This window comes from Mirounga leonina, unplaced genomic scaffold (assembly GCF_011800145.1).
Source record: "Mirounga leonina isolate KUSES-001 unplaced genomic scaffold, KU_Mleo_1.0 Mir_170, whole genome shotgun sequence".
NCBI classification, from domain to species: domain Eukaryota; kingdom Metazoa; phylum Chordata; class Mammalia; order Carnivora; family Phocidae; genus Mirounga; species Mirounga leonina.
In genome coordinates, this window is record NW_023270433.1 from 35,612,271 (window position 1) to 35,625,372 (window position 13,102).

The 13,102-nt window shown below is 44.3% G+C and overlaps 1 protein-coding gene across 5 annotated transcripts in view; it reads right to left on the minus strand.

The window, feature by feature from the left end:
- Nucleotides 1–13,102, minus strand: part of UNC13B (unc-13 homolog B) — a 208,941-nt gene that overhangs the window by 25,338 nt on the left and 170,501 nt on the right. For all 5 annotated transcript variants that reach the window (XM_035016382.1, XM_035016380.1, XM_035016377.1 and 2 more), the window contains 7 exons: nt 11,784–11,858; nt 11,066–11,285; nt 8,273–8,500; nt 7,528–7,669; nt 3,342–3,511; nt 2,763–2,878; nt 2,276–2,439 (listed from right to left, as the gene is read on the minus strand). In XM_035016382.1, coding sequence (XP_034872273.1) covers nt 2,276–2,439; nt 2,763–2,878; nt 3,342–3,511; nt 7,528–7,669; nt 8,273–8,500; nt 11,066–11,285; nt 11,784–11,858 — 1,115 coding nt within the window. The remainder of the gene's footprint in view (nt 1–2,275; nt 2,440–2,762; nt 2,879–3,341; nt 3,512–7,527; nt 7,670–8,272; nt 8,501–11,065; nt 11,286–11,783; nt 11,859–13,102) is intronic.

Below are 13,102 nucleotides of genomic sequence, written 5' to 3' on the forward strand. Positions count from 1 at the left end.
TCAGCTATTTGATAGAGGAATACCAAGAAATGAGAGAAGAGAAGTAAGCACAGAATAGTTAATAGAAGAGTTTATCCTCAATACCATAGTAAATTTTAACATAAAGGCACAGTGTGATCAGCTTAGTCTTTCAGAAAGTTCCCTTTGATGATAAATTGGAAAAGAAAGCCTGGAGAGAGATGAGACGAGGACGGAAAGAGCAGTTGAAGAGTTACTGCAATCATTCAGAAAAGAAGCAATGAAGCACTAAATGGAACAGAGAAATGGCTAAGAATGTAGATTCTAGGGGCGCCTGGGTGGCTCAGTTGGTTGGGCATCTGCCTTTGGCTCAGGTCATGATCCCAGGGTCCTGGAATTGAGCCCTGCATCGGGCTCCCTGCTCGGCGAGGAGCCTGCTTCTCCCTCTTCCCCTGCTCGTGCTCTCTCTCGCGCGCGCTCTCTCTTTCAAACAAATAAATAAAATCTTAAAAAAAAAAAGAATATAGATTCTTGGGGCGCCTGGGTGGCTCGGTTGGTTAAGCAACTGCCTTCGGCTCAGGTCATGATCCTGGAGTCCCTGGATCGAGTTCTGCATCGGGCTTCCTGCTCGGCAGGGAGTCTGCTTCTCCCTCTGATCCTCCCCCTCTCATGCTCTCTGTCTCCCATTCTCTCTCTCAGATAAATAAATAAAAAATCTTAAAAAAAAAAATATATATATATATATATAGATTCTAGAGCAAGACTGGTTTTGACTCACAGCTCCACCACTTACTCAGTGACTTTGGATAAATTACTTAAGCTTCTCTATGCCTGTTTTCTTACCTAAAATGGGAAAGATAATGATACCCCCTCACAGGGTTAATATGAGAATTAAATGAGTTAAAATTCATCAAGTGCTTAGACCAGTGCCTGGGACATAAGGAAATGCACAAGGGAGTTGTTATTATTATCATTATTACTGTGCTATAGTAATAGTGATAGGTTAAAAACATTTTTAGGAGATAGAATCCAGGTTTTAGAGTTTGGATGTGGGGATTTAAAGGGACAGTAGTAATTAAGAAAGAAAAGTTTATGCCGACTCCTAAATTTGTGTGGATACCTGCCTAGAAAATTGTTCCATTTACTAAAATAGGAAATATAGGAAGATATCACATATTTGGTGGAGATGATGTTGATCTGGAATTTAGCATACTGAGGAAGCACAAGACAATGGATCTGAAATTCAGGAAAAGGTGTGATCTGGAAAAAAAAAATTGGGAGTCCCTAGCCCTGAAGTAGTGGTTAAGGTCATAGGTTTGAATGAAATCATACAGGGAGAATGAACAGAGTAAGAATGGTAGGGAGGCCATTCTCAAAGCTCATTCCTCACCATATTTTTTCTTGCCATCTATAATGAACTTCCTGTAATTCCATGAATATTCTATGTTCGGCTGCATCTCAACACCCCAGCACATGCCCTACCAGAAATGCTCTTCTACCTTTCCCGTATTTCAAGACTCAGTGTCATCTCTTTAATGGCTTCCCTCACATGCCTCCCCTAAAATTTTGATGCTCTCATAATACCCTGTTACTACTTCTACCATAGCACTGATCATATTATATTGTAATTGTTTGTCTCTCTTTCCTACTAGACTAGTTCCCCAAGCACAGAGGCCCCATCTTATTCATCTTTGTGTTCTCAGCACCTAGAACAATGTGTGACATATAAAAGGAACTCAATAAAAGTTTTTAGAATAAATGAAGCACATCCAGGGAAATAGTTACCCTCTGTTTACCTGGGGCTGCTTCCTGAGCACAGCTCTAGTGGCAGTCTCACCAATATACAAACAATACCTCTTCTCATAGTAGGCAACAATTTCCGGCATAGGAGTCTTGGTCAACTCCAGACACAGCTGCTTTCCCTATAGTTTAGTGACCTCTCTGACATCCAGGCCAATCTATGAAAGCTTGTCTATCACACACACATATATATAAGCACACATGCGGTATCTCCTCAGGCCTGTGATGTTTGGGCAAGTTTATCCTGACATACCCTCTTATGCCCTTTGCCCTTCCTATCTCTGAACCCTGGGGGAGACAAATAAATACCTTCTCCCTGAATTCCTGATAAACATACTCCCTTTATACATATATTTTCTTTGCCTTGGGGCACAGACCCACCTCACCTCAGCTCAGGGAGGAAAGCAACAAATCACTGTATACTACCCCACTAAAGACCTGTTCACTCTCTCCATGTGCTTTCATTAGCCTCCCTACGAGTTAGCAGCCACTTCCCAAAGCCCCAGGGGAGCCTCACGTCATGGCCTGATATATGGACTCGATGCCATAGCGCATGGCAAATTCATCCACGATTTCTTGGGCAGTCTCATCAAAGTACACCTTCCATGCATCATCTCCTCGAGCCTCAGGGATCAGGACTCCTCCACTACCCTGAATGTCTGTGAGGTAATGGAAAAGGTTCTGCAGGAGACACAGCAAAGGAAAGAGTTAAATACATATTAAAAACAAAACCAAAAACTGGTGGTAAAGTCCAGGAGAATGTGAATAGGGTGGCAAAGAAATTCTGTCTTTCAAGTCATTGCTAGTTCCTCATGTGGTCCCAGTAGGCTGCACTTACATTAGTGAAAGAGAACTAAGGCTGGGACTATTACTTGGGCTGTCTGGGGTAGCACAATGAATAAAAAACAGGTCCCAGATCTTCAACCATTCAGCAATTCTATTTACTGACAAGGGCCCTTCCCAGCACAGCTTTCTGACACCCCATCTACCCAGGGCTGGCTCACCTCATGGAGACACGTATACTGCACATGATATGGTGCTACCTTCTCCTCCCCCTTGATTTCCACACTGATTTGTAGTCGGATAGCCCCTGAGACGGCTGATTTATCTGTCCTCTTCTCTAGGAAGAAAAGAAGAACCAGAGATTGACACCAATGCAACTACAGAGAACACAGACATCCCCCATCCTGGCTTAACCCAAGGAAAAAGAGGCACTGATGTAGGCGTTCACCTAATAGGGTGAACTTATTCCAGCGACCACATCATCCATAAATATCCCAAATATTCCCCATAGAAATTCTCTTATGCCATTAAGAGAATAGGGAGCTAAAACTATTAGAGGTGAGCATGAAGATTAAAGGGCCTTCTGAAATCTGAAGAATGTCCAGCCAGAGTGAGTTCCAGCCACTTCCACACTTCTATCCCCCATCTCCACACATGATCGGTTCTCTGCAGGTAAGGCAGACTCTGTATAGAGGAATGCTTTAGGGACTGAGTGATGGTTTTAGTAGATAGGATTTTCCCCCAGATTTTCCATTCATACTATCATTTCTCAGCAACTTTCTCTGGTCCTGTTTCCTTACCCAAGTTGTACCAGACGTCCATCTCGCCACTCAGTGTCCGAACCTCAATAATGGTTTGGCCAAGGAAATCATCAGACTCTCGCTTTAGCCGCTGCTTTACTCTCGACTTGATATCATCATCCTCATCCCATACACGTACCTTGATGCGGTCAGAAGAGTTGTGGCATTCACTGTGAGAGAAATAGGCAAGCTCTGTTAGGGACCAACCAAGCAACACCCATTCTTAATACTTCCAATTCCCTCCCAAAGTTCCATCAACTGTACTTGAGGTCCTGCAGAGGAAGAGAAGGAGTCAGGGAACAGTGGTACTAAAGTTCCAAGTGAGTCAAACTATCCTAGTCAGCCTGGGTGGCTCTACATACCATTATCCAGTCCTTATTCCCTGACACAAAGAAGGGTGGGAGTTGGGAGGAAGAGTAATTAGGGACAATTCTGATTTCCTGTGCAGCTAGCTGTATCAACAACACCAAAAGGTGGACAAATGCTAAAGACCCCTAGGAAGCAACTGCTAGTTCCCTTCCCAGAGTCAGTAAAGGTGTTAATGTTCATGATATGTCCATCTGGTCGTATCTGCTTAGCTTTCCATCCAGCTCCCCCATCTATCTAAGTATGTGCTTGGTGAACTTCATTCTTTAAAACCCAGCTGAATTGTTATTTTTTCCTATCATGTTTGCTTTGGAAAAGGGAGTTTGGCCAGGTACCCCACATGTTCTCCTTCCCTCACAGGTGCTTACGGGATCCTACTGCCTCATACGATGATAGAATTTGCTGCTTTTTTTCTCTGTGTTCTCATAGTATCTTTGCACATTCCATTAAAATACTATAGTATAACTGCTGGTCTACTGAAAAATAGACAAATCGACAAGGAGCTTCTTGAAGGCAGATTGTCTTATACATTTTATTTTTTTTAAGATTTTATTTATTTATTAGAGAGACAGAGAGAAAGAACGAGCAGGAGGAGGGGTAGGGGGAGAGGGAGAAGCAAGCTCTCCACTGAGCAGGGAGCCCAGTGGGCACGCGATCCCGGGACACTGAGATCACGACCTGAGCTAAAGGCAGACACTTAACCAACTGAGCCACCCAGGTGCCCCATGTCTTGCACATTTTAGATACACAATATCATCTACAGTGTCTTCTACAGAATAGGGGTTTAAGAATGTATTTGTTATTCATGTCTTCTGCCCATTTACTGACTTATTTGTTTTTTGGGTGCTGAGTTTGAGAAGTTCTTTATAGATGTTGGATATCAACCCTTTGTCTGTAGTATCATTTGCAAAAATCTCCCATTCTGTGGGTTGCTTCTTTGTTTTGTTGACTGTTTCCTTTGCTGTGCAGAAGCTTTTTATCTTGATAAAGTCCCAAAAGTTCAATTTTGCTTTTGTTTCCCTTGCCTTTGGGGACGTGTCTTGAAAGAAGTTGCTGTGGCCAATGTCGAAGAGGTTACTGCCTATGTTCTCCTCTAGGAATTTTTTTCTTTTTTTTTGAAGATTTTACTTATTTATTTGACAGAGGGAGAGAGAGAGCACAAGTAGGCAGACAGGCAGGCAGTGGGAGAGGGAGAAGCAGGCTCCCTGCTGAGCACAGAGCCCGATGCGGGGCTTGATCCCAGGACACTGGGATCATGACCTGAGCCGAAGGCAGACATTTAACCGACTGAGCCACCCAGGCGCCTCTCTCCTCTAGGATTTTGATGGATTCCTGTCTCACATTGAGGTCTTTCATCCATTTTGAGTTTATCTTTGTGTATGGTGTAAGAGAATGGTCGAGTGTCATTCTTCTGTATATAGCTGTCCAATTTTCCCAGCACCATTTATTGAAGAGACTGTCTTTTTTCCATTGCGTATTTTTTCCTGCTTTGTCAAAGATTACTTGACCATACAGTTGAGGGTCCGTATCTGGGCTCTCTATTGTGTTCCATTGGTCTATGTGTCTGTTTTTGTGCCAGTACCATGCTGTCTTGGTGATCACGGCTTTGTAATATAGCTTGAAATCAGGCAACGTGATGCCCCCAGCTTTCCTCCCTGCCCAACATTTCCTTGGCAATTCGGGGTCTTTTCTGATTCCATACAAATTTTAGGATTGTTTGTTCCAGCACTTTGAAAAATGTCACTGGAATTTTGATCGAGATGGCGCTGAAGGTATAGATTGCTCTGGGTAGCATAGACATTTTAACAATGTTTATTTTTCTGATCCATGAGCATGGCATATTTTTCCATCTTTTTGTGTCTTCTTCAATTTCTTTCATGAGTGTTCTGTAGTACCTAGAGTACAGATCCTCTACCTCTTTGGTTAGGTTTATTCCAAGGTATGGTTTTTGGTGCTATTGTAAATGGAATCGATTCTCTAATTTCTCTTTCTACAGTTAAAAAAAAACAAATCATCAAGTCAACAAATGGGCAGAAGACATGAACAGACACTTCTCCAAAGAAGACATACAAATGGCTAACAAACACATGAAAAAATGTTCATCATCATTAGCCATCAGGGAAATTCAAATTAAAACCACACTGAGATACCACCTTACACCAGTTAGAATGGCAAAAATTGACAAGGCAAGAAACAACAAATGTTGGAGAGGCTGTGGAGAAAGGAGAACCCTCTTACACTGTTGGTGGGAATGCAAGTTGGTACAGCCACTTTGGAAAACAGTGTGGTGGTGCCTCAAAAATTTAAAAACAGAGCTACCCTATGACCCAGCAATTGCATTACTCAGTATTTACCCCATAGACACAGATGTAGTGAAAAGAAGGGCCATATGCACCCCAATGTTCATAGCAGCAATGGCCACAATAGTCAAACTGTGGAAAGAGCTGAGATGCCCTTCAACAGATGAATGGATAAAGAATATGTGGTTCATATATACAATGGAATATTAATCAGCCATCAGAAAGGATGAATACCCAACTTCTACATCAACATGGATGGGACTGGAGGAGATTATGCTAAGTGAAATAAGTCAAGCAGAGAAAATCTATTATCATATGGATTCACTAATTTATGGAACATAAGGCATAGCATGGAGGACATTAGGAGAAGGAAGGGAAAAATGAAGGGGGAGAAATTGGAGGGCGAGATGAACCACAAGAGACTATGGACTCCAAGAAACAAACTGAGGGTTTGAGAGAGGAGTGGGGTGGGGGATGGGTTAGCCCGGTGATGGGTATTAAGGAGGGCACGTATTGCATGGAGCACTGGGTGTTATACGCAAACAATGAAGCATGGAACACTACATCAAAAACGAATGATGTACTGTATGGTGACTAACATAATAAGATAAAATAAAAAAGAATGTATTTGCTAAATGGATAAAAACAGGCAAAACTGACTACAGAGTCAATTCATTTAGAATTAATTTAGAATAAAAAGAATTCAAGCAGGAACCACTCAGATTCTTAAAGAAGTAGGTGCTCCCCCCCAGTAACTACTGACTCTGAACTGGAGGCCAACTGTACTAGGCCCCAATCCCTTTCCACATGAGTTCTCCAGGGAGCCAAGAGAAGAAGGTCTCTACATAACCAGCCGGCTTAGCTAATTCAGACTCTAAGTCCTGGTCCTAGGCCTTAGGGGTGTGACAAAGCATCTAGATTCTCCAAACATTATTCCATGTCCTAGATTAGAGCTTGCCACTTTTCAACAACCATCCCTTACTGTCTTATGAAATAGTCTGTAAGAAAATGAGACAATGGGAAAGGGGAGTAGGAGTAGGAGCTGAGGCAGAAGAAAAAGCAGAGCCTTTTAAGGGAAATGGAAACTTCTCCAGACCCCAGATTTCTATCTTCAAGCCAGAATTACTCAGACATTCCTTCCCAACTCTCCAGAAGAGTCTAATCCTTCCTAGGCAGGATGGCAAGGCTGAGAGGTACACAGTAGGGTGGTCAGTCCCTGGTTTTCTCACTGAGCAGTAGGAAAATCTTTCTAACACTAGAAAAAGCAGTATGGAGTGCCCAGGGGTCCTTTTAATAGCCCTACTTAAGACAGGGCCTGGGTAAAGTAATCCTGATATAACAGTCCATGAAAAGAAACCCAGGAAATAAATGGCTACTGCCCAATTGAAGACTGTGAGAAACGGGTTTTCTCCAGTGCCACTGCCCCATCCCTCTTAGGGTCCAAGCCAAGAATAATAGGATTTAATGCTGCTTCTAAAGTATATACAGTCCCAGGTAAGACAAAGCCTTCTGTGACTTACAAATGGAACTTCTCTTCCCAAACAGGATTCAGGTTCCCAAAAATAGTCTTGGTACGCTTCTTGGTTTTGCCCACTTGCACAGTCACGTAAGGGTCACTGGATCCTGTCTTGTCCTTGGCTTGTAGGCCCTGGGCACACACCACTGCAACCCAATTACAGAGGAGGAGGCTTTAGAGTATACTCCAGAAGTCAGAAGTCCTCCATAGCACCACTCATATGTTCTCCATCTTAGAGCAGTCTCAATCTGCTCCTTGCAAGGGAACACTAATCTCAGTCCTCCACATCTACGCTTAGTCCTGGGCCACCAGCCTTTCTCTCAAAGGTTGGCCCAAGAATCCCACCTGCTCACCAGAGCCCTAACTGACCACTTACCCCTATATTGATATATACATGCTTCAGCCACACCCACCAAGCTAGTAAAGCACTAGTTTAACTATTCCCTGATCTCCTACCTATCCTGTTTCCCCCACCCCTAGCTCTTGTAATATGAGACTGTTAACCAAGTATATAACATCAGATTGTTACCAAATCCTTCATTATCATTCATAGCACTTGTAGATGCTGGCCTTGCTCTCCCAATACCTGATGGCACCAGGGTCTAGGAGAGGAGGAAGGCCCTCCCTTCTTCCCTCAATTCTATCTTCTTTCCCTCTAGCCCCCTGTTCCCTCAACTCAGGATGCTTCTTCCCCAGGTTCCTCCCCACAGCCTAGGCCTTCCTGTCCTCTCAAACTTTGGCCTGCTCACCAGTGATGGTAATTTTGGCCGACCATTTGGAGGTGCCATCCAGTACACTCTGCTTCACTGTTTTCATCTGTTGCACATGGGCAACTTTGCTCACAGCAAAGACATCTCGGATAACCTCAAAGATCTCTGGCTTATTCCGCTCTCGGATCTTCATGCGGTCCTTCATGGCCATGATTATGTTCTGGGTCCGGTCCTCAGCTCCATGTTTAGAACTTTTTTCTGCAGCCCCTGAATAATGACCAGAGACAGAAAGTAAGATAACCAATAGGCACCCACCAGACCAAGGGTCAAGCTGAGGAATGGGGCCTGGGAGAGGTCACTGAGAAGTAGAAGGAGCTTAACACTGGGATGGCCCTGGGAAAAGTTAATCAATATGGGACCTGCTGAAGTTTAATGCCTGGCTAGTGGAATTTAAGTAGCAAAAACTTGATAATTATTATGGGGGTTTATTATACTATTTCACTTAGATATATATTGAATTTTTCATCAAAAAAAGAAAGAAACAAAAAGTGTAGCTTAGCCTGAAGTTGGCCTTGTCTTTCTTCTATCCCACATGGTTGAGAGGTACCCTTCAAGTTTAAGGCCAAAATACCACCAACGGGTATCTCAGTTATTAGGGAGGGTGGGTGGGTGCACATGACAACTCCACCAATCTCATCCAACTTTCAAGCCATGATACATTTCCCAGAGTTCCTCAGAGCATACACTGGATTCTGCCTCAGGACTCTAATGCCTTTAATTTCAGAAAATAATGTAGTATGGAAAGAAAAGTACGGCCTTTGGTATGAGACAGGGTTGGGTTTAAATCCTCACTCCACCACTCCTAGCTGGGTAAACCAGTTTCTTCTAAGAAATTAGCACTTAACTCTTGGGATTGTAAGAAGCATTATGTTAGCATATATAAAGCATCTGGCCCAGAGCCTGGCACCTAGCAGGAACTCAAATAAATGGTCGTTTTTATTGTTACCAGCATCATTATTATCCTGGCAGAGATGCCGAGGGACACCTTCACTGGCTGTGACGCCAGATAGCTCATCTCAGAGGCTAGCAGGTTTTCCCTGCTGTCCTAAGGATTATGGCAGAACAGACTCCTCTGATGTATTTCACCAAATGGGCTTGTCAGAAAGGGGCCCTTCCTTCTTTTACTGGCTCTGCAGACTGGCCCTTACCTCTCTCTATTCTCCAAAGGCTTAGGCCTTTTCTACAAAACCTGGAGCAAAAATTAAGGCAAACATCTGCATCCTAACCCTGGAAAGATGGTAAGTGGATCTTCTGTCACAGGAGGCCCATAGTAGGGCATTTCATTCCACCCTACGCTTCACAGAAGCTTTAGGCAAAAGATACTTTCTGATAAATAAAAAATGACCTGGGCTGCATCCTAGTCTTGCCATTTAGCTAGCATATCCCATGCACTGCTACTTCCTTGGATTAGGACCTCTAGAAGGCCCTTGAGAAAAAGGTAGACACTCTTGCTATAGAGCAGCATTTCAGAAGGTTTCCAGCAAGCTGCCTATACAGTCTGTCTGGCTGCTAGTTCTCAGCAATTAAAGCAAGAGTCTGCTGACACCTGTGCTTCTCACCCCCCCTTATGATGGGTTTGGGCAAAGTCATCACCAGCATTCATATTCAGTCTTTTCAGAGCCCCATCTCTTCCACTGACTTTGTTCTACCTGTTTCTGCATGTCTGCTGTAGCCATGCCACTGGCACCAATCTAGGGCTCTTCACAGAAAGACATTTTAAGGGAACAATTCTTTGAGGCCTCTCTCTGGGCCCCATTTATGTCACATATCTTTCCTTGGGATAATGAAGTGCTTATGAGTCTAAAGGTAACCTTCCTTTCTCCTCCCACAATCCTTGAAACTTTCTTTGCTATGGCTTAGCTCTGTGTAACACCTGAAAGACCCGGAGGGGCAAAAAAATACTTTCCCAGCAAGGAGCAAGAATTTGGAGGGCTGCCAACTCCTTTGACAGAAACTTGTTGCTTTTCCTGTTCCTATTCGCCCCACTCCATGATGGCACCACAAATCACGTATTTAGTCAGGGCCTTGGGAGTCTGGCACATTCTCCTCTGGGACCTCTGCCTGATCCATTTGATGGTTCTGTTCCTGGCACTGTGTCTAAAAGCTGCATCTATAATCAAGGGAAAAAAATGCCACCTTCCCTGGGCCCTAGGGTCTATACTTTAAGAGGTTCTTCTGTGAAGTGTGGAAACTCACAGAACTCTCTCATTACTTTTGGTCCCCAATTAAACATACTCTAGTCATTTGGGCAATATGGCCACTGCAGCATGTACACTACTCAAGCAGATTCTGGGATCATCTGAATCCTAGAAGAGATCCAGTTCTGCCACAGGGCCACAGAAAGCTCAAAAAATGGGCGCCTGGGTGGCTCAGATGGTTAAACGTCTGCCTTCGGCTCAGGTCATGATCCCAGGGTCCTGGGATCGAGTCCCGCATCGGGCTCCCTGCTCAGCGGGGAGCCTGCTTCTCCCTCTGCCTCTCTCTCTCTCTCTGTCTCTCATGAATAAATAAATAAAATAAAATCTTTAAAAAAAAAAAGAAAGAAAGCTCAAAAATGTTTTCCTAAAGGTGCTTGAGTGAGTGCTATAAGACCTCTTATTTGGAAAGGCAATGCCCCTTGACTCAGGACCATACTTTCTCTGAAAGAGAAAGAGCTTCACAATCAGGAAACCAGAGGAATGACAGTCTAGCCATCCTAGCTCTTTGTTGCAAGGCTATTTTGGAGAGGCCCTGCTGCCCCTGCTCTACACCCCTCACCACAGGGGCACTCACGCTGCAGGCAGTCGGCGTTGAGCAGGTCCTGGCACTTCTCATGGCACTTGACTCCACACTCACTGCAGCGCATGCCCTGCCGGGCAATGCCCCAGAGCAGACCTTCACATTCATAGCAGTAGGTCGGGGTAGTGGCCGTCCAGACCTCAAAGTTGTGAGGTGTGGTGCACGAGATGGGGTAGATTAAGGCCTGCAGGGTTTTCTTATACACATGGGATTTCTGAAAGACACATACCCCATCACCCGCCAACAACTTTAGGTCTCTGCTGAGAGATACCAGAACTGAGATCCTTGCAGGGTAATCAAGACCCTGGTTTCTCCTCTGGCAATAAAGGAGATACTCTAGCCTGGCCCAGCCCATAGCCAAGACTGGAAGAAAGAAGCCCCCAATGTCACACGCTCCTGGTCACCCAAGAGAGATCTGACTTGAATGCTACATCCAAACCTTTTCCCAGCATTCAAGCCTTCTAAGGAAACAGAGATACTAGCCCCACCATAAAACCCTGAGTTCATCAGTCACATACTCCAACGTGAGACTTGGTCTTACCTTTGTTCTGGCTCCTTGCCTCTTCCAGCGTGGAAAACTCAGACCCAAAGCTTTTTATCTATTTCATTAATGATGTGTGCCCAACACTCTTGAATTCTCAGTTAGTACGGCTATAAAGATGATAACCAGTTTTTAGGCCAGTGGACTCACAAAAGCCCATGGGTCACTTACCAGCTCTTCATCCTTGAGAGAGGTGCGTGTAGCCATTGCAGAAGAAATCCCTGCCTTCCGGGACTGGACCAATGACTGTGAGAGAAGACCTGCTGTCAGCCTTGGCTACTGCCAAGGGCTGGCAAAGTCCTAGGAAGGGAGTTTCAGTGACCAAAGTGACTTGACTACTTGACTTACTACCTTCTCTCTAATTTGACTGTCATTCACAGGGACTGCCCATGGGTTCTAGTAATAAAAATGCCAAGTTAAGATCTAAAACACAAGATCCTCGGGACTATTCTAACAATGTTAGAATGGAACTTCTCTTAGGGCACCTATCATCCAAAGAGTTTCTCTTTCCTTCCCTCTTGGTAGGTTTCCTACCCCTCGTTTATAGGAAGGCAAAGGAAAATGACAAGTTTAGAATTACAGTAGGAAACAGGTCATTAAGAACAGAATAAACTATGTCAGAGTCATATTTAAGAACCATCACTGAGAATGATGCCATGCTATCCTTTATCCCTGGGTACCAACCCACACCCACACAATCCCAGGTGGTTATAGAGGCCAGCAGCCCAAATGAGCAGAACACTTGGCAAGTGAAAGGGGCAATGTAACCTCAGTCAATCAAGGCAGGGGATTAAATCTGAGAGCTGGGACTGCTCTGCTAGCCAAGCTGTCATGTAAAGGAACCTAATGTATCTGCCAAGCCCAGGCTTTAGGGACAACCCCTGGAGAGGCACATGGTTTCCCTAGGGCAATGGACACTGGGTAGACAGGAGGTATAGTATCAGCCTAAGCAGGAGAAAGAGTTGGGAGGGGCCCAGTTGGTTTGAGATGTGGATTCCTACGGAGGATGGAAAGGGGCTCTGGAGATACTCACCATAGCCTGTGCAGAGGACAGCAGAGAAAGGAACAACATGATGTTAAAGCCACCCCCAAGAGCATGAAAACACTTGCAGAGGCAACCGAAAGGTTCTTCCCTATAGTCTAATCAATGTAGGGAACAACATCCCAACCCCCTCTGCCTCTATCCACTAAAAATTATCTTCAACCCAGCTAGCTGTCTAGGGCCTAGAGCTTCTGCTCTAAGGAAGAGTTAAGCCAGGAAGTGAAATATAGGCAAGGTTAAAAGATGGAGGATGGGAGTAGGAAATGACTAAGACACTGCCATCCAACTAGTTAAGCAAAGAGCAGCTGGTATGCAAGAGAGAGGGGGTGGGTAGAGGTGGAGAAAAAGTAGGAAGAGAAGAAAAAGGAGATGGAAGATAATGAGAGAAAGTAATAAAGAAGAGATGACCTCAGAACTTATCCTCATCCAACCAGCTTTATGGTAAGAG